Source organism: Aethalodelphis obliquidens, unplaced genomic scaffold (genome assembly GCF_003676395.1).
Source record: "Aethalodelphis obliquidens isolate GAN/ISIS:26980383/991018 unplaced genomic scaffold, ASM367639v1 scaffold3, whole genome shotgun sequence".
NCBI lineage: Eukaryota > Metazoa > Chordata > Mammalia > Artiodactyla > Delphinidae > Aethalodelphis > Aethalodelphis obliquidens.
The window spans coordinates 67,833,136-67,855,685 of record NW_020837947.1 but is presented as its reverse complement, the minus strand read 5'-3'; the positions used below and the strand labels follow the sequence as shown (position 1 = coordinate 67,855,685).

Genomic DNA, 22,550 nt, shown 5'->3' with positions numbered 1-22,550 from the left:
ACTAATTAGGTCAATTATAAATATTTATGTCCCAGTATATTTATGACTTAATTAGTAGAAACATGCTAATAGAATTTAACAAAAGAATTCACTGAAGTATTTTTCCTCACTTCATCATAGGAAAGCTGTGTTTGGAAAGCATGTATAGAAAGGGAATTAGATGTGCTGAGTCATGCTTTCATATAGTGTCCTTTAAAAAAGGTAAAAATTCTAGTTGTTAAAACTGACCTATTATTTAACCTATCATGCAGTCAGTTAGAAGAGAAACCATTTGGAGTCAGAACTCAGTTTGTGAAAATAGCACTCAAATCTTAGATTACTTGGTATGTGAAAAGACTGATTTTGAAATCTTATCAATTAACTTCACTGATCCCTGGACAATGCTTAGGTTTAAAACACTGGCTTTATTCAAATACTACCCATCTGTACATTAAAAACAAGCAGATTAGAAGTAAATGTTTTATTCTTCCAACTAAATTCCAGTACTACAAGGGCAGTAAAACAATGATACACTGGGAAAAAAATGCAGCAATAAACATTTGTTAAAAAGACTGATAGAATAAATAAAAACTACCAAAAAAGGGTGGGGGTAAATCATATAAACCCATTCTGAAACCCCAAGAAGTCCTGGAGTACAGAAATGCCCTCCTCCTTCGCTATTTCACAGGAAGCACTGAAGGCTATTTGCTTAATAATGTCCTGGGATTACACTCTACATTATTAATAACTGGTTACAGCTTGGTTGTAGTGCACAATTAAAATCACACTAACTTCATCTGAATTGTCATTCTACAGTTTTATTTACACAACCAGTGAAGGGCATGTTCTTAGAATACCAGCTTTAATCCTTTCCAAACATTAATATAAGGAGCCAAATTGTAATGATACAGCAAATGAGGCCACTGGCATTAATACAGGTAGCAAAGGTCCACATCCGGGTGGTACTGACATCAAGGAAATTTCCAAAACCGGTTGCTGCCTAGGAGTGGTTGCCACTGACGAAAGCTTGAAACAACCTGTATTCACAGGGGGTACTGGCATTGCTGCATGTTGTAACTGGGACCTCTTGCAACAACGCAACAAGGAACAAGGCAGCCCACAAATGCAGAAAACATGATTCATGAAACATCTAAAGGGAGAAAAAAGGAAAATTAGGGCTAAGTTTAGGTCAAAATTTAAACACATGCCAAATCTTCATCCCTAATATTTTGCCCCTAGGTACTTAAGTAACCAAAAGTAAGCCTTAGTAAAGTTTTGCTGCCTATTTCCCTCCAAACTTTTTCTCCATGATTTTGTTAAATTCTCTTCTTGGGTATGAAGATAATTATAATAAACTATAATTATAACAAAAGTCTTCTCCGTAAAAGACTGTCTTGTTTTTGGTTTAAAGATGAAATACTTACAACTAGCAGGCTGTTCTCCATATCGTCGCATTATTTGATCATGCGTGAACTTCACAAATGCATCATATTGTTCTATAAATAAAGATAAACATCAATTACATGATTTGCAAAAATGCCCTCTTCTCTAATATATTAGAGCCACACAAACTGCAAAGTCCAATATATATAGTGAGACAATTCTAAGCTGGCACTTAATCAGACACGTTTTAACCTCAGTAATAATAGTTTATCAGATGGAAAGAGCATGGAGCTTAGTCAGGAAACCTACATTTGTTCAAATCACACAACCTCATGTATAGGCTGGGTGGGGCTTATTTCTTAACCTATTAAATTTAAAGGGCTTGAAATAAAAAGATATCTTTCTCCTCTGAAAGTTATTATAAGTGGTCTATGAATGGCAACTTACTGCAATGAGGGGAAACACGACAACAAAAGCGTAGCAAAATATATGATACATCCATACATCCAAAATATGATACATCCACCTGTAACCTAATCAGGTGCCACAGAAAAAGATGTTATAAAACTAAGCAAATTCTCTCACCTGTGTTAGCATCGTGATTGATTTAACTCCTTAATCGAGAAGTTTACAATATCAATATCCAGTAAAAATCTGGCTTAAAAATCCAGGGGGAAATTCTGATTAAGTTACCATACATAATATATTTACTACATTTAAATTACTAAATTTTATGGGAAAAAAATTTTTTTGGATAATTTAAAGAAGACTGCAGCAGCTTGATACTCTAAAATTAGGTACACAGTGCCAGTTAGATTACTTCAAGTGTCCAGAACTGATGGCAAAATTATAAAAGATACAAAGTCAAAAAACCCACAACCAAATTGAGCTAAGTAAACAGCCAAAGCACAGGGTATACCAAAAGAAAACTCTAGTTCCCTAATACTGCTGCTGGTCTACATGGCTAACATACTATTTCTTAAGGTCACTAAGGAGGACCACGAGCTATAGGAAAGTTCATTTCCTTTCTTGAATTGAAATTCTCTGGTTCTTAGAAAATACCCTGTACCAGTGTATAGAAAGGGTAATTTAACTGATGTGAAGTGTATGTGGGAAAGAATGCATTTCTTAGGATGAGTTTCTGGGAGACTCTAAAACTCATCTCATACCTGCAAGTTTTGTGTTCAATATTTCTTCATACTCTTCTCGAACTTTCTCTTCACGCTCTTTCAATAAACGTTCACAGATCATCCCAACCTGCCGTAGAGTGAATAAGGGCTGCTCTTTTTTTAATGGTGAGGAGGCTGCTGATGGAGTCCCTATGTACAACATGAACAACAACAAAAACCGCACCAGATTTAGAGCCATCACAGAAAGCATCATCTAACTGAGGAGGTTTCACTTGGATGTTTTCAATGCTTATATATCAATAAAAGCATTTTTCTATCAGCTTTTAGCACAGCATCTCCCTAGTCTTAAAACAGGTTTAATCCTATCAGCTTATGGCTTTGGAAGAACACAGCAAGATGTATGCCATCAAATATAAGGGGGAAAAAGTGTGAAGGTGAGTGGAGACAATGTGACAAGATACAAACTTAATTTTTTGTTTTTAAATTAATGATATCAGCTAGGAGAGACTTTATAAAAAGAAATACTGAGAATATATCCCTAATATTCAACATTAAATTTCACGGTTCAGCATCCTTAAAGATTATAATGTAGCAGCCACTTAGTAGCAGTTTCTTCAGAATGCATTCCTCTTAAAAGTACTACTTAAGGCACTCTGATTTTCCAAAAACATACCTCTTTTCTTGAAAAGAACATCTGAAATTAATCTTTGCAAACTCAGGATTATGATAGTCATCCACGGTAACACTGCTGCAAGTATTCTAGACACACACAAATACACACTTTTGCTATCAATTGTTTGTCCTGTTTATCTGCCCCAATTCCTCTTTTCACTTGCTCCTTGTAACTTGCATGACTGGGACCACTATGTCCAAAAAAAAAAAAAGTATGTTTGTTTGTGCTGTGTCTACCAACAAGCTGTAACAGAATACCAGAATCCTTGCATTCTGGTATACAAGAATAAACTATACCAGCTTCAGTCCACAGCTACTAAAAAGTAAGCCTCTATCTTTATTTACTTTCAAATTCGCAGCTTTGTTAGTTGAGACTGCCAGTTCATTGATATTCTAAGAAGTGATGAATTATGATGAGCTTGGTTCCCGCTGAGGGTAGAGTCTTGTCTCTACCCTCACCTCCCCTTACCAAGTTTCACCCACTTATACCTGGCCCCCCAAATTGGCAGGAATACTGCAGAATTTAGTTCTGAACAATTTCATGTTTCCTAATCTAATTTTATTTGACTGTTTTATAGCCTGTGAATGTTTGTTTTGTTATTCTGCCTGGTTTTTCTTTCCCTGCTGGGAGGGAAGGGAAGGCAAGGCAAGCAGGCAACTACTGTCACACAAAAAACTATGTTCGCTGAGAACTTTACTAAAGTAAGAACCATTTTTGATGGCTCTTCTTTAGTAAGAAGTTTAACTTTCCCTTCACTTCAAACAGCCCTGAGTTTTACACCTTAAATTTTAAAAAGTGTATTTGCAAACTATTCTCTCCAACAAGAGGCAGGGAAAAACCGATATAGGATCAAAATTATCAACCTTTAGGGAATCTATCCTAAAACACAAGTATGTGAGGGTATACTTTCAGGGACATTTTTGTAAATACTGTAATAGCAGAAATTCTGAGTCTATCATTAAATAATTATGGGAAATCCATAAAATGGCATCGTATTCAGCCATGGCAAGGTACATCTATACCTAATAGAGAAACGTGGCTATATCTTTTTTTTTGTTTTAAATGGAGGCTACAAATCATAGCATTTATGGGGAAGTCCACTTAGGAGATACTATATACAGGTGGTTGTCTTTGAGTCATGAGAATCCAGGTAGCTATTACTTTTGTACCACATTTTTAAGAGATCATGAATTATTCGTATAAATGTTTTTTTTTTAAGCAAGGGGAGAAACAGGAGCTTGATGACCGAAGGCAACTTGTATTACTTTTTCCCATAATAAGTGAAAGGAAATGTTACTTAGTAAGTCTGTTATTACCTGGTGAAGCTGGTCCGCTGAGGAGAAATGCCTGTGGCTGTGCATCAGAAGTACAACATGGATCTGTCTGTTGGAAACTAGTTTCTAAATGTCTTCTCTTCTGCATGCGCTTATACTCTTGTTTTATGTTGTACAGAATTTGTTCTAAAAGAAAAAAGTCAAAATTTGGCAAGATATAAACTTTCAAGTTAAAAAAATTAGGTTGGGTTCTACCAAAAATATTCTCTTCAAATAATATCTAGAAAACTTATGTTCTGGGAGGAATTAGTTTCAGCATAATGGGGACACTCATTCAGAAACAGCACATACACACCACCTGGAATCCAGCTATTCTACAATACCATTCTTTCTCAGCACTGACTAGTAAAAAAATAAGTTTTTCATTCACCATAAAGATAAGGGAGTCTGTGAACTGAAACACGTACTTAACTCAGATTCTGAAGAGTACCAAACTCAAAGGTCATTTATTCACCACACACATAACTATTAAACTAACAGGCTTTTTCTAAGACCATAAATAATTAGAAGCAGGGAGGACTATGTAAATACAGGCACATACCAGTGAGAAGTGACAGTAGCAGGTCAGCAAAATGACACAGTAGATGTGAACTAAAAAACTGTCATACATTAAATGGCCAGAGCCATTAATATTAAGCTCAACAGAATTGATGAATATTACAGCATTAGCAGCAAAGTACTGTTCTGAATCTTTAGGGTAAAAACCCATGTAACGTGACTGGTACATAACAGATACTCAATTAAGAACCACTACACCACAGTGCCATTATCTTCAACCAAACCAGGAGTAAACAAGTATAAGGGACATATCCTTCAGGCCAGTATGATACATTTTAGAAGATTTCTAATTCAAAATAGTTACCATTTAGCCTCTCCAGAAAATCCCTCCCTGAGGTTTCCACTCCCATCCAAATAGACTTTCTCACCACCACCATAGTTCCTAAATTAATAGTTATCCACGTGAAAACTACATCCCAAGAAGTTTATTAATCCCAATCCAAAACAAATAACAGGCAATAAAATGTTTCATAAATATAATGGAGTATAATTTCAACAATTCTACAATGATGCAATTTCAAAATGAACTGAAACTCAATTGAAGGCTAAAGATTTATGTAAGATGAAAACGATCCTTTTTAAAAAATTTAATACTAGAGATTTTTTTTGTTTTTTTTTTTTTTAGGTATATACTTCTCATCTCTCTTTTCACTTCATTTCCCAGTAAGAACTTTTAGGGCTTTTCAGAGAGGGGACATCAATCAGTCCCGTAAGCATTTAGATTCTGCCAGTTTCATTATTGTATTGATAATTAGAAATCAAAAAATAAAAAGCTGCAAAAGATATATCCAGTGAAGATTTCATTTATGTAAATGTTGTGTGTAAACAAATCCATTTTACATATACACGAATGCGAACTCACACATTGGAATAACTAACCTCAGGATGGTTGTGTGAATGTCTGTATTTAATATTTTTCAGAATGTTAACATTTGTTTATACTAAACATGGTCATGTTCACTCCTTTTCCATTTATGTGAAATTGTTTATAATTTAAAAACAAAGTTACCAGTGTGAAATAAAATGGCTGTCTATTGAACAGTTAAGCACCTTGATAGAAAACAGGATTCCTAAGATTCACAGAGGTGACCAATAAAACTAGTGCAACATCCTATACCAACCAGGTCAGGCACACATATCCTCATTTTTCTTAAATAACTCTTTCAGTAGCGATATTCTAAAAGGTTTCTAAAGTAATGATATTTCGATCTCATAGCAAGCTTCACTCATTTATCATTTTATGTTCAAAGCTACCATCATCCTGATCAAAAGTGTCATTCAAAGCATCCTAAAGTTTATTCACAACCAAAGACTTCAAATATATTAGCACAAAGTAACTTTTAACCTTAACCTCTTTTGTGTGACTTATTCTTTGATCACCACACAGCTGTCCTCAGATTATTCTTCCTTTTGCTTCACAAAATCAACCAAAGTACAACTAAGATGTACCAAAAGAATAGTTGTAACAGACTCAATTTGTTCATCTGAAAGTCTCAAACAAGATCTAGCCTAGGATTAACATAACATAGCTTTATAAAATCGCTGTACCATCTAATATTTAAGAGACATCATTACAAGCAAAGGAACTGTAAGGCATAACTTACAAATGAATTCACCAATTTAAATGTAGTTTGATGAGTTCTGACAAGTGCATACATAGCCCTGGAACCACAACCACAATAATGAACTTTATCACCCCCCAAAAGTTCTCTCATATTCCTATTCACCACCTTTACCAACACCACTGCTACTTATCTGCTGTCATTATAGTTTTGCCTTTTCTAAGAGTGTAGATTTTTGCCGCCTTTCACTCAGCAAAATGCTTTGGAGATTCACACATGATGTTGCATCAACCAGTAATTCCTTTTTATTAATTAGTATTCCATTGTGTATACATCACAACTTAGCCGTTCTTTTAGCAGACATTTGGATTGTTTCCAATTGGGGGCTATTATGAATATTCAAGTACAAGTCTATAGGTGGACAAATTTTCATTTCTCTTGAGTAAATACCTAGGAGTGGAACTGGATGGCCTGATTATATGGTAAGTGCATAGCTTTACTTTGTAGGCAACTGCCAAACCATTTTCCAGAGTAACTGTACATTTTGCATTCCCACCAGTAATGTACGAGTTCCAGCTTCTCCACATCTTTGCCAACACTTGATATTGTCAGTTAGCGCTGAAGAATTTCAAATACTGCTGCACTGCTTTTTATATCTATTATGATACAACTATGTCATCTAAGCCTCACCATGCCCTCAGATGCTCTAATACTGGTAACGTGATCAACACCGTTATGAAGTGAATGGTCCAATTTAACTTGACCAAAACCCTCAACACTCAAAGTAGCAAAAAGCTAACTACAAGCTTCAAGTTCATGGTATCTTGGTTCAGAGGTATATGCAGTTTTGAAGCTAATAACCAAGAAATCTCCCCAGATTCAATATTCCACAATTCACATTTTAAGCTCAACCTACATATTTGGCCAACTTTAGTTGCTTCCATGCCAGCTGGATACAGGCCTTCCATACATCAATAAAGTACCTATGTCTACTTAGTCTTAAACTACTTAAATCTAGCCATCTCTTACCAAACTAGAATGTGACATTTTACTCCAAGTACCTGTAACTTCTGACATTGTGTTGCCAAAAAAATTTACCAGTCCATTAAAGAAAGTCAAATAAAGCTTCACTAACATTATCAGTTTTAATCATGCAGACTTCATATTTGGCTTATAAAGCAAAGATTAAATTTGCAGCAAATCACTTAGAGCAAAATATGGAGTTATTTTCACAATCTACTTTACAAATGGCTGTAGTATATCCCTTTTCAAAATCCTTAAAACTACATCACCCTTATACTACACGGTCAATCCCTGAACAACATGGGGATTTGGGGGTGCAGACTCTTCCGCAGTTAAAAATCCACATTAACTTGTAGTTGGCCCCTGTATCCTAGAGTACGGTTCCTCCACGTAGGCGGGGTTCCACATCCTTGGATTTAACCACCTTTGTATGGTGTAGTACTGTAGTATTTACTATTGACCTGTCAGTTCAGGCCCACACTGTTCAAAGGTTAACTGTAAAATACTTGTAAGAGTTTCTTGCACTGTACTAGGTTAAGTGAAAGTCAGAATTAGCAAATTTATGACTAATGGCATTTGCATTCTCAAATCTAGTAAATACCATTGAGAATGCTAATAAAATTCTCCGTAATAGGCAGATTGTCAGTGAGCCAGCACTTATTCCTTTGGAATATTAAAATATATATAAAACAAAAACACCTAGGTAAATGTGAAAAGAAAAGAAAGGCCTGGCCTGAGGCAATAAAGCCTTGTTTACTCATCTTTGTTGCCAATGATTACTTGAAAAACCCTGGTCACAATGAACAAGGTCAACAATATAAACAGGAGAAAGTTGATGGGATACAAAAAATAACTGAGTTGATAATGGTAAGAGAAACAGCATCAAGATGGGACTGAGAGCAAAGGGAAAATGGAATTAAAAGCAACCAGAAATGTGTTTAAAGGAGAACCACAAAATGGGGGGTGGCGGTGAGGGGTTGTCAAGTATCTCTCTAAGAGTAGAGTCCATAACCATAAGATGTCTAAAACTTGGTGATATGTGAAACTAAACTTTTGCTCCAGACTTACATGGACTTCCTGTTTTCCTACTGACATAATTACTAGATCAAACAGTAAGGCTTCGTTAACAGTTTTAAGTTCAGGTGTGTAAAACCCCTTTATTATCACCTAATATGCTAATTTCTCTATGGAGTACCTTTGAAAACAAACAAGGTAAAAGTTCATCCAAACAGATTTAACTCAAACAATGGGATTAAAAATGAAATAAATCTTGAAAGCCTGTCAGTGCTAGGGAGGAACACAAATAAAATGAAAAATCTGTACACAATTAAGTACAGAAAACCTGCAGTAGCCATTAAGACCTAAAACGGAAACTGTTCCAAATAAATAACAGACCAAATCTAGAGCTCAGAACTACACAGACATTGCCATGTCTACTTTATAAATTAAAACACACAAGAGTTCAGAGTTGCTATGGAGACCCATCTTTGTAATTCAGCTATTCTCCCAGATCATCTGATCAGAAACTAACACAGTTCTTACAGACTCAAGGGAACCTTAAGGACAATGTTCTTATCCAGCCAAGAGCTATCTAACTAAAAAGAATGAGCTGATGCCATTTTAAATTTACTTCAAAATTACTGCTATGTCAAAGGAACCTGGAACCAAATTTTTAACATAAGACTGTTAAGTTGTATCTACAGTACTTTAAAAGCAACTGGCTGACATTCTAAATTTACATTACATAATATTTTACTGTATGAGGCATTCATTTATCTCCTACAAGAGGAGAAATAACTGTAATTACTACAGGTCAAATTCTATTACTTCACTGGAACTATAGTAGCCAATGATTACTTGAAATAAATGGCTCAATTTATTAAAATCCTTCAGGTCTAAGGATAAATTACAAATTAACTGCGCAATGGGAGTCACTAAATGCAAGGAGTCCAACATGCTCAATCAGCAGGTAGCTCCTCCCTGATATCCAAGAAGTTTCATACCTCTTTTATATTACACTAGATTCTAAAGGGATATATGTTAACCACGCTGCTTTTGTTGTTTACTTCTTTACTATCTGCAAATGTCTTCTCAAATAGCTTACAAGCTAGGAAAATACTGAGTAATAAGAACCAAAAAAAAGTAAATGGTGAAGAGAAAGGGGAAACTGAACCATCCAAAACCCAAAACCCAAATATGCAAGCTACAGAAAACATTCAGTGCCAAGGCAAGTTTCAGCTTCTATTCCAATTAACCATAGGCCACCAAAACAAGGTAAGGTTTGGAAGGACAGAGAGCAGACTCCTTGAGGGCTGTAGGGCAGCACAATCAAGCTAAAGAAGAACACTAACACACATTAGGACACCCAAAACACACATATGCACATAAATATCGAGATACAGCATACCTGGAAACCAGTGGCTGCAAACTGATGATTTAGGAGCTAAATGGAACCCAAAGACATGTCTGGCCTGAATACTTTCTTTTTAAAACAATGTGGCCAACATTTAAAAGTGGGTAATTTTACATTAAAAGTCAGATTTTTGGCTACTGCTGTTGCGGGGGAGTGGCGAGGAGGTATTGGACTATGTGGCAAAATTCAGCTGAAGAGCGGCTGCTACCTTTTGGGCTTAAGTTCTCAAGTGCTTCTAAAGCTTTAATGCACACGCAAACCACCTGGGGATTTTGTTAAAATGAAGACTATGAGGGATGGAGCCTGAGTTAGGCATTTCTATTGAGTTTCCAGGTGATGCTGCAGGCCAGGAGCAAGACTGGAATTCACAAGTCCTCACCTTGTTCACTCTTTTTTATTACTTGCCTGAACTATGGGCATTTAAATTTCTATCCCCTGCTTAAAATAATAACTCCTCTACTGTGGCAATTAAAATGAAAAGTGGTTGGTTTATGTATTATTGGACATGCCAAGAAATGGAGGGGAAGAGAAGGAAAGCAGTAACTGCAGAGATTATTACAAGTACCAAAATATTAAGGATGATCTAATTCATTTTGCCACTCTCACCTGGATGGCTTTTGTCGTTCTGAGACAGACATACCACCCCGCCCAAGCAGGAAAATATTCTGTAAATCAATTTAAACTTGGACCTACTTAAAGAGATTCATTACATGACAGTAACATACATATATTGATTCATTTATATGAATTTTATATTCATTATGTGATTGAAAGTAGACAAATGCATTTGCTTTTCGATTCTGTCTGCTTTAAAAAGAGCAAGTAAGACTACCTCTTACGCCAGAAGACACTGACTGGAAACCTACAGACATCTTTTGTTTATCCCATGTATTTTGTAACTTAGTTGTGAATACTTAAAAGTCAACAGATTTTGAGAAAATTCTGACTTCTGGGCGAAGAAAGCCTTCTGGGAAGGTATGACAATAAAAAGTCTAAACTTCCCATGGCTGGACCTGAGAGGAACGGTCTGAACTAAAGATATAAGTTAGAAAGTCACCTGTAGGAAGTCAGGAGCATGCATGTGGTCACTTAGGGAGCTACTAAGCTAGACAGGAATGGAGCTGAACCTAGAACTAAAGAACTCCTAAGTTTATGGCCAGATGAAGACAAAAAGCAGCTGGAGAAGCAGCTGGAGAAGTGGAAGAAAACAGTGCTATCGCAGAAGGTTAAAATACAAAAGGTATTTCAAAAAGAAGGGAGTGTCAGCAGTGTGAATGCTGTAATAAGAAAGGTCAAACAAGATGAGGATTGACTGTGTGCCATGGAAGTCATCAGTGGCTTGACAAAAGCTGTCTGAGATACAAATATACTAGGAGTAAGTTGAGAGCAGCCAAAGAAATGGAAGCAAGTAGACTACCTGAAAGCTCTTTGAATTTGGTTTTGAAGTGGAGAATTCTGGATGACTGCTGGAGGAAAATGAGGATGCTTCATTTACTTTATAATGGGAAGCCTGACCATATTTAAAGCCAAAAGCAAAGATCTGGTTGAGAAAATCAGGTAAGGTTCCTTTGGAGAGAAGTGGGATTCTTCCCTCACTATTCATTTAATCTTCAATGATACCAAAAAAAAAAAAAAAAAAAAAAGACACAACCATTGGTAGTGTTGGTACTGGGAAAAATGAAGAAGCTACCATTTGATGGCCTCTATTTTTTCTGTGAAGTAAAAGGCATGGTTATTCACTGAAAAATGGCAGGACTGCTGGACAATGTAAAAAGTCCCGTTTGAAGTTGCCCTACTGTAACTATCTCCAGCACTCAGGGACAGGAAATGCTCTTAATTCTCACAACATCTCTAGGAGACAGATACTACTATAATCATATGCGTAATTTTACAAATGAGGAAAATGAGGCTTTGCTTCAATGTCTTCTGAAAGGTCATACAGCTGGAAGAAAGTAAACCCAAGCCTGATCTCAGGGCCTAACCTCTTAACATCTACTACCCTCTCCAGTATTAGTACACCTAGCCAATATTCCGCTGAGTACCTAAAGTTAAAATGTATCACAAGGAGGAGAGCGAATTCTTAAAAAGCAGGATGTCAGTTAGAATAGAGGGATCCACTGCCACGTATTATTAATACTTCATACACTGAAACGTCAAACTCTATGACTGTTAAGAAGGTAGTGACCAAAACGGAGCATAATTCTCATTTACCTAGAGCCCTGCAATTGCAATCACTGGCTGTAACAAAATAATTATAAGAAATTTTCATGTTACATCCGGGTATTTATAAAAAGGATGCTTCAAGTGTCTCTAAACTGCCCCTGCTGAGGACAGGCATCTATAACTAACCAGAATGTTTTAGTGGTGTTTCCAAAGTTAGGAATTACTCTAAATTGGTAGGTCGGCATTACCACACATACAGGACTGATTACAAGACCAGCTTCTGATAATGTACTATTTCACCTTGGGCCATGGATCAGGTTCCCCTGTTCTGTCACAACCACCTAAAACCTCCTACACTTCTAACCAATTACACTGCTTAGACAAGTTTTTCTTCCAGAGAATTATATATCAGCACTAGGAACAAGGCAATCTTCTGTAACAAAAGGCAAAGTTCAAGGAAAGTAATGTTTGAAAAGTTGGCTTTCTGCAATCTTTCAAATTCTACTCCACATTCTATTCTTTAATTGCTACATCAGTTCAATGATACTATTTTTTTTTTAAAGAAACAAAAGAAAGAAAATCAACTCTTCCAGGTCCCTCCCTCCAAACTTCCTCCCTTTAGTTTGATCTTTAGATGGAGTATTCTAAGAATTAACATTAACGGAAATGAAAATAAATGCTAATAAACCAAAGTCAGAATGCACATCACAGACTAAAACAGTCAGAAACAGCCAATACATAAGCTTCAATAGTAAAAGTGTGACTTAATTAAGTAAACCAATTTCAGTGCTTAGGCTGCCAAAGGTGAAAATAATGCTAACGTGGACAACTGTCCACCAAGAATTAAAATAGGTATTTTGATAAAGTTTATGGTATTTTTATTCTAGTTTAGCTGCCTTTAAAAAGTATCAGCAGTGGCAGCTCTGTCAGTCCCTGGACAGACTTTGTCTTTTCTTTGCCTAACCAGCATAGAATCTGGAACTCAAATGAGGTTCATAAAAGCTTGAACAAGTGACTTCTAGAGGAAGTATTTAGATTTTTAATAATGCTGAGAAAATCCAGATACATGAATAGATATAGAAATTAAGTCAAACTCAAAGGCTGTATTACTGAAAAAAAATCACAGTAAAAAAAGATCACATTTTAATAAAATCAAAATGTTGCAAAGCATTTATATTTCAGGATGACCTGCCTATGACATTTGTGACAGATAAAAATTAATGACTTACGATTTGTAAAGGGAGGAAGAAAGCTATACTCCAAGACAAACTACAAGCATATTCTGAGCTGTTTTTCTAGCGCTGGAAGGATAAAAACCACTACCACTACCACTACCCAAAAAAACCTATCATCACAAGAAAGATTACACAATCCGGCATAATGCAAAATTATGATCAAAAGGCTGAAAATAAATATCAAAGCTGACAACTTGACATACACTAGATTTTTAATTTACCTGCAAGCATTCTTTCCCTGCTCAATTATAACTGCAGTATCTTCTCATCATGCAAAAAAAATTTTGTTTTAACTTAAATCATTCAATCCCTTTAGAAATGAAAGCTCAGAACTTCGTATTACAAAATATTTTCTCCTAAAAATCACATAAAATCTTTAAAAATGTAATTCTTCGAAACAGCAAATCTCTGAAAATGGTAAAATCCTCGTAAATGGGCTATTTCAAATACTGAAACGCACAAAACCATGTTTATCATCACTGTCCAGAAAGATGAGGGAATACTGAGTAGATTTCAAGCACCTCAAAAAAGTATTGTTCAAAGTCTTAAACTAAATAAATGCTGTATTTCTTGTTACTACTTATTTGTCTGAGTCACAATTAAAAATATATGTTGTCACATATTGTGGCTTTATTGTCACAAAACATCTAAAAAGAAAAAGTGGTATAGAAGGAGGAGCAGAAATGAAATTGGATTTTTTTCTTAAATTTCCGAGTCTCTAAGAACCTTGGGAGATGCCAAGGCTTGATTAATTCAACAAATACATTCAATAAATATTTTAAAACTTTATTTGTGGTAAGACATTAAGAGGGAAAGGATGGCAGATAAGAATACCTCTGGGGTTACTTTCAAACTCCACAAGTCCCATCTATCCCCTCAAAATCCAGGGGACATTCCTTTTAACAGTCTTTGCTAAAAGACTGCCACTGATGCATCACATTTCTCAGGTGTTTAGAAAGTTGTAAAACATTGGTAAGCTGAGTTCTAGAATCCTTATGCTCAGCAGTAAAACTGAAGATGAATCTCTTAAACTAGATTCATTTGTGAAGACCTCTTTACCATCTGCAGATGGTTCATATAGGCTTGAACAAGTATTCCACCCTTGTAGGTAGTCTTCTCAAAGTCAAGAAATTCACTGTGGTTTCACACATGCATAGAGAACATTCTGTGAGTCAAGAGTACTAGCACAGTATTAATGCAAAGACTGCAAGGACCATAAACTGCTGGTTAATTCACTTATGAGTACTTGAAAAGACCCAACCCCAGTACCATTCATTATCTTGTTTCATGAACCAACTATCCAAGAGGTCCAAACTTAACCTATGCTATCATTATTGCATTCTTCTTTACATGGAAAGAGAATCAAAGGTTTCTTTTCTAAGAGGAAAAATAACACAAAACTGGGCACTTCCAATGAATCTCTTATTCTCAACCTTTCAAAACAAAAGCGTTTCTATCACTGTCTTCCTGGGTCTATCTAAACACATAGGAAAGATCTATCTGAATAATACCCAATATATTCTCTTTCCTATAAAGCCCTTTAAGAAAACTGAATACATTTATTATTCTCCTTTACATCTTAGTGTATGTCTCTGTGGCAACCACGGTGGCTAGGAGCATTTTCACCTAAAGAAGAGCTAACAACCCTGTCCTCTGATGTAGCCATGTTTACCCGATGTGTTTCTGTGCTCAAGATAGGCTTTCATTTTCCTACTTTCGAAACAAAATAGCTCAATAATGAACACAACTGCATGCTGCTTTTAATGGCTATAAACGTACATGATTATTAAATGCATAATTCATACAACTATTAAATAAATGCAGCTACATACGCAGTCCTAAATAAAATATCAGGTTTGAAATCCAAAGTACAAAGACCATTAAAAACAATTTATTTGCCAAATCCACTGAGAAACTAGAAGCAACTTAACAGCTGTCTAAATAACCACAAAATATTAAAAACACTTCTGGCTCAATATGAATGACATCTGAAATGAAATGTTGCCTCCTCCAACAGACATCTCATTTGTGTAGAACCATTTATACTTCATTTAAGCCAGCTGGTGTCTCCATTTGCAGGCATGTATCAATGTCTACAAAACAATCTAAGTTCCTGTAAACCCTTCCCCATTCACAAGCTGCAATTTCCATTCTTGATGGCAAGTTTCCAGCAAATACAATGAGTTTTTACAAAGGCATTTAACTCTTCATCCAACTGAATTCCTAAGGCAGACTACAGCAATGGTAACAAGTCAAACAATATATATAAAGGTGCCTAGCAAACTCACAAATAGGTTGAGTCCATAGAGGGATCACTTCACTCAACCACTCATTCATTCACTACACAATTATGAATAACAACGTCTTGGATTTGACTGACAAGTATAATATTTTGGTTTTATTAAAATAATTTTGTTCTTGGGAATGTCACGATAATCTTTTGCCTAAATGATAATATTCTGAGATGTTTCAAAAACCAATCGACAAGGACAGAACACTCGATCTGTTTTCAACTAACTTGCCAGGATGAGTACTAATGAAGCTAGGAGAGGCATTCATTTTCCCAACCACAGCCAATGGTTCCCCTCCCACACACCTTCAGTTGTCATTCACTTTTCCTTTTCCACATCCAGGGGTTATTACAGACCTCACTGCTGACACCCTTAACCAGGGTTGGGCAAACTTTTTCTGAAAAGGACCAGACAGTAAATATCTGAGCTTTGGGAAAATACAGTCTCTGTCACAATTACTCGACCCCGCTATTGTAGCCTTCAAGGGACATGGACAATACTTAAAAAAAAAAAAAAAGAATGAGCATGCCTGTGTTCCAATAAAATTTATTTGCCAGCTCTTTCATTTTTCCTGGTATTAAGTTGCACTAGTTTGAAAAATATTGATTTAAATAATAGTCATCAAGTCAAACTTTGGAATAACCTTCCTGGGATGACTAAAACAAAAACAAAAAACAAAGTTGGGTTTAAAACAGATGTCCTAGTTCCTGAAACTACTAGTAAAGCCTCAACGTGACTTCAGCTACATATCAGAAAACACTATATACATATCCAGAGAATGATAAAATCATGATAAATTGTGCACATGCTCTGAAAAAAAATTCACTTCAGTAGTCTAGTTGTATATTGTTTAAATTATATTTGAACTCACAGAAGTGAAAACAAAGAGATTCCATAGAGCCCCAATCAATCTCAATTTGGTAAGTTGCTTTCTGTTCCCAATCCCAGCTACTTATTTCTGCTAAGGACATATGGGTATTCGCTCTTGTAAAGTTTAGGTAAGACCACTTTTAAAATAGGAATCTAAAAATTAGGTATTTGGGAAAATTATTTCCAAGTTAGACAACATGAAAACTGGGAAGCTCTCTGATACCTGCACAACACTGCAGCTCCCATTATGACACCATGATTACAAAAACCATTACAGGAGCATGCCCAAAACTGGCCATGTAAACACAAGGCTAAATTAAATTACGTGTAAAGTGTCATTCAAAATCATAGTTAAAAACATAAATTTTAGCAATTCAAAACTTATGCACTTTTAACTGCTTTTCTCTAGTTGAAATAGCTTAAAAAAACTTTTCACAGGCTAAATAAATATCAGGGTGTGGTTTTAGAGTTCAGGATATGATCAAACTTCGAGTAGATGTCAAAAACACCTTGAAAAACAAAACAGCAATATTTTGGAAAATGTGAATCTGAATCAGTAGGCTTAAACGATTCCAATAATTCCAGTCATTTTACTATTACCGTCCACTTAACTGAAATGTAACATAATGTGCAGCCAACTGCATTAGCCAATGCTTCAAATATATCAATGAAATGACAAATTTGCAAAGAATCACAATTCTTTCTGAATTAATTCCCTTTAAAGTGAGAACAAATATAGCCTCTAGCTGACTTACCTTATATGCTCAAGACTATTTTAGCATTTAGATATACTTTAACTCCCAAACCTAACAATGTATTAATTCACACCCCCTCCAATGAAATTTATTGCTGGTTAGCTAGAGCTATTTTTAAGTGGCCTTATGAGGTACAGACTCCACAGTATCATTTCAATTTTCAATGACAGCATTTCACTAAAAAGACAAACTCTAAAAATAATGTTAACCACCAGGAGCTCATTCTTGACATTGTTTCAATAGCAAAAAATGGTAGCCTAGGCATTGAGGTCCTCCCCATATATTTGGGGAAGGATATTTTAAAAATCTGACCTGAAAAAAAAAAACAAAACTAAGTCAATTCCAAATGGAAGTTACCAAATGCAGGTAAATACTGCCCACAGATTTTTTTTTTTAAGCTAACGATAAAGAAACATGTAAATCAAATTATGAAAAGGCTTTGTCTACAGATCATGTTATTACCAAAGGCTAACACACAGGAAACCTTTGCTTGCTACACACACAAAGGAAACATTTACACTACCAGTCCACAAAAACCTATCTTAAGATTGTGCCAGGAGCACACAAGGATTTTCAAAGTACAGAAAAAAATGAACACACACATGCAGTACAAAGCAGCCAAAAGGTAGTTCCCCACAGTCACTTTCAGGAAATGTCTCAAGATGAAAAGCAAAAATAGTCTTAAGTCCCTTGGAATCTTGGGTTGATTTATTATTCCCAAGGCCTGGGCTTTTTCTCCCAACAGACTTTATCGGGCAGAAATAAAGCACTTCCAACTAAAAGCAACTACTCAGCCCCGATTTTCAATACAATTTGCTTTTCATTAAAAGTTCGAGTTTCTTAAGGTCTAGACATATAGTGCTATCAGATTACGGCAGTCGGGAAGAGCAGTTTCTTTGTTGTTGACCCTGCTAGGGAAACAGGTCTTGACTCAGCCCAAGTGGCGTTCTTGTGGGTGATTAATGACAAGCCTAGATCTCGCCCCAGTGACATCCCTCCCCACCCCCTCCGTACTAAAATCAGCCATGTCTGAAAGGGAGGAGGGGCTGCCGCTTCGCCTCCAACCACCCAGTTCCAGACTTGATAGGTGCAACCAATCGATGCCGGGGAGACAGCCACCAAGAGTCGGGTGAAACGCGTGACCCTTCGCTTGCCTAGATTTCCGTGTAGCACCCTCTCTGATCATTTCCGCTTGGGCTCTCCAGACTACGGAAACGCTCAATTCTGGTCCCTCGGCGCAAAGAAAAGGACCTTCCTCTTCCCCACAATACCCGGCGAGGCACGGCCCCTACCCCCCCCCCCCCCCCCCCCCCCCCCCAAGGCCATTCCCATTGTGTCTCCGAGGCTGGAGGAGCTCGTGAAAAGAACTGTAGTCGCCCGAGGGCTCCGCTAAGCATGGGGGCGGTCCGGCAGCCCAGTCCCGCGGCCGCGGCCGCGGCCCGGGCCCCCCAGTCCTCTCACCCCCTCCCCCCACGGCGGCCGCGGGGCCGAGTCCCACCTGTGGTGAGGCGGGAGGAGACATCACCGAAGGGAGATGGCTCCATTCGGAGATACTTCTGCGGCGAGGTGGCGGCGGCCGAGAAGGAGGCGGCGGTGGCCGCGGCGGCCGACGACGGGGAGGCGGCAGCCGAGGTGGGCGCCGACAATGGCGCACATCGCCTCCGCTTCGGGGACGCCGGGCTCAGCAGCGGGTCGAAATCCAGAGTCCGTTTCAGAGTGGCTCCGCACGCCATGGCCGGGGTGTCGGGCTCGTGTAGGGTCGGGAAGGGGAGGACGAGGGAAGGGGGGCAGAGCGGGGCCCCGAAAAGAGCCTAACTGACCGGCTCAATAGCGGAAAAGCGGGTGGCGGAGCGCCGGCAAGGGGAGTAGAGCCGCCGCCGCTGCTGCCGCCTCCGCGGCAGGGGCAGTGGCCCGGGCCGGCCGGGGCGAGGGCGGGAGGGGCGGTGGCGGCGGCTCACGCCAGCCGCGTCGGGGGTGGGGGCTCTTCCGCCTCCTCAGGCGCGGCTCCCCCGGGAGAGGCTCCGGCCGCCCCCGCCGTCCGTTCGGGCTTTGCGCCGCGCCTGAGGCGCTCCTGCGCGAAGACCGGCTCCCTCAGAAGTCTAAACCAGCCCCGTGAGGTGTGAGGCTGCAACGCGGCTCCTAAGACGCCCGAGCAGCGTCAGAAGCTAGAGAGCGTCGGTCGATGCGGCGGGATTGAGAGGTGGCGGTGGCGGCGGCGGCAGGAGCGCCACCGAACACGTCCAGCCGCTTCCCTCTCCACTGTACGACTCTTCCACCCGCCGCCGGCCCCAATATGGCGTCAATAACAACGCCGCCGATTCAAATCCTGCGGCTTCAGGGCGCGTGCGCATGGGCGGCTGGCCACCCCCGTGGTGCGTTCTTGGGAGTTGTAGTTTTTCCCTGTCGGGAGGAATCGGCGTGAAAAGCGATTAGGGAGGAGTCATGGAAACTACGACTCCCGTCATTCAAGGCGCGCGATGCCGAGTTCCGAATTGGAATTTAAATCCCCCTACACAGCTTGAGTGTAAAAGGAACAGAGCGAAAGAGAAAAAAGAAAACGCTCAGAGAGAGTGGGAGAAAAGAAAGTCAACCAGTGCGGAAAGCAGGCTCAAAAAAAAAACCTTTAAAATTCAGGACATAGTTGTCCTGGTACCGCTCCCACAGTGATTTAACAACCGGGAAATAGAAAACTAAGCCAACCTAGAAGTTCAAGACTGACTAATTTCGGTAATAAGAGTGCCAGAAACAAAACCTGTCACAACGACGGGCTAGGAAATGATAAGATTTTGGAACCTATTTAGGACTTCAAGAGAACAACAGTAATAGTATCAGGTTACAGGAACCTTGATTGAACTCCATGCTTTGCCCTTCCCAGGTAGCTGCTTGCATCCACCTACTAAATTCTGCAAAGCCAGGTTTACCCTGTAAATGAATAGGATTTGAACGACGTACAGAACCAAATAGTTTTGCTTTGGATAAAAAGTTGGTGATATCAGAAATTGCACTGTCTCTGTTGAGTAATGGTGTATATCTTGTGAATGGTAAAAATTAAATCCAAAGACACGATGAAATGTCTGGAGAGTAGATATTGGACCCATTTTGTAAGCAGAGAAAAAAAAGTTTTTTTCTAAAAGTTATACTTCTAATCAGGTACCTAAAATAAAAATCAAATACAGGATTAATAAAGTTATTTATGTGAAAAACTGTCATTGGTCCTTTGCCTATGGAAGCTATCACCAGTCCAATACAAAACTAGTTATCTATGTGAATGCCATATTATCAAATGATCATGAGTATCAAATACTGGCTTTCAATGCTTATTTATTCCTGTCATTTATTCAGTAACTAAAAGATGTACTATTTTGTACCATTTTGTCTATTATTCTCTACACCATTTTTGGACAGTAGTTTAATATATTCTTGTTTTATAGAACTGTTCAACCCTTCAAAGACCAGCAGTGCTGATCACACTGCCTGTGTCAACAACTAAGTTGTGCTAATTTTAACATATTATACTGTTCGGAAAGTATCTTTGGAAAAAGAGCAGCATTTAATGAAACAGCAGCTGAACTGACACCTAATAAGTAAATTTTTACTAAATTCTGAACACTCCATGAAATCTATGATATGGTGAAAATAACAGACTATACATATTTTATGTAAATGAGTAGGAAAAGCTATGTTGACAAATGGAAAACAAGCAACAAAGCATTTATGTTCCTGGTAAATATTTTCTGAAATTAAGATTTAACCTTAAATTATAGAGCTTACTTTGGAAAAGGAATGTTATGAGTCAAACTGTGTCTCCTCAAAGTTTATATGTTGGAGTGCTAATCTCAGGTATGTCAGAATGTGACCATATTTGGAAATAGGATCATTTCAGATATAATTAGTTAAGATGAGGTCATACTGGAATAGGGTGGGCCCCTAATCCAATATGACTGGTGTCCTTACAAAAAGGGGATATTTGGACACAGATGGGTAGAACACCATGCGTACATGAAGGCAGAAACCTAGGTGATGCATCTACAAACCAAAGAAAGCCAAAGATTGCCAGCAAGCCATCAGAAGCTAGGAGAGGGGCACGGAACAGACCCTTCCTCACAGTCCTCAGAAGGAACTAACCCTGCTGATATCTTGATCTCAGTGTTCTAGTCTCCAGACAGTGAGACAATAAAATTCTATTGTTTAAGCCACCCAGTTTGTGATACTCTGATATTAGGAGATTAATAAAGGGGTGGTGGTTATTTGAGTTACACCCAGTTGCCTGGAAAATGAGGAAAGAGTTGTGTGTAAAGGTGGCAGGAGATATCTGGTAAATTGACATTTTAGTCATAATAACTACCCTTGCAATCATTGCTGCACTGCGTATCTGCAAAAGGCTCTCTGTTATGATTAAACAGTGACAGGGCTGGGGCAGCCTTCCTTTCTACCAGTGGCTCAGGAGCCTGCTAAGAAGCTTACAGGAACAAGAGGATAACACTCTGATTCACCTCTGTGTCTTCGCCCAGGTTCTCTTCCATACTTGTTGCCTGACTACTTTAAGACTCAACCTTCCCGGAACATGTCAAGGCTGAATTCGTTTTATAGATTCACAGAAAAAGAGACACCTATCTGCACATCTTCATTATTACCCTTCTCACATTGTAATACTGTAATTCTCTGCTCATGACTCTGCCTCTGCCACCACTGTATTAGCGCCTTGCCAATAGTCTAGTACCTTGCACACTTCAACAAATAGCCATTGAATGTTTCTCAAACATTTTTTAATCACCCTATTCTCCCAGTAGTCCACATTATACTTGTCCCTTGAGATAGATACCTACTAAAATATAAAAGCAACACTTTTAGGGTAGAAGAAAACTGTTGAAGGAAAAAAAACCCTAAAAACATTTCTTAGACTAAAATTAAAAATAAAAATAATACTTGAAAGGCCATAAATCTTAACATCACCTTAAGTCTTAACAAGTTTAGAAGTGAATTTTTATTCACTTCTAGAGGCAAGGAGAACTATATTTAACACATTAATAAGTTGAATCAGGCCACATGAATCTAAATATATAGTACAGCTAAAGTCTCCAGTGACCCACACAGACCAGAATTGCTCTTGTTGGGACTAAAAGGCCCATAACAAGTTTTAAAGGCTTGAAATATTTAGAATAGTTTTGTGACAATCCAGCA

At 38.1% G+C, this 22,550-nt stretch overlaps 1 protein-coding gene across 1 annotated transcript; it reads right to left on the bottom strand.

Annotated features, from left to right (window-relative positions):
• Positions 1-445: 445 nt before the first annotated feature.
• On the bottom strand, positions 446-19,740 carry AKIRIN2 (akirin 2). The gene is made up of 5 exons (XM_027090906.1): positions 18,868-19,740; positions 4,482-4,625; positions 2,532-2,681; positions 1,404-1,475; positions 446-1,129 (listed from the first exon to the last, which is right to left on the bottom strand). Exons 1-5 carry the CDS (start codon positions 19,100-19,102, stop codon positions 1,119-1,121), a joined length of 612 nt encoding a protein of 203 aa, XP_026946707.1. The 5' UTR covers positions 19,103-19,740; the 3' UTR covers positions 446-1,118.
• Positions 19,741-22,550: the final 2,810 nt, after the last annotated feature.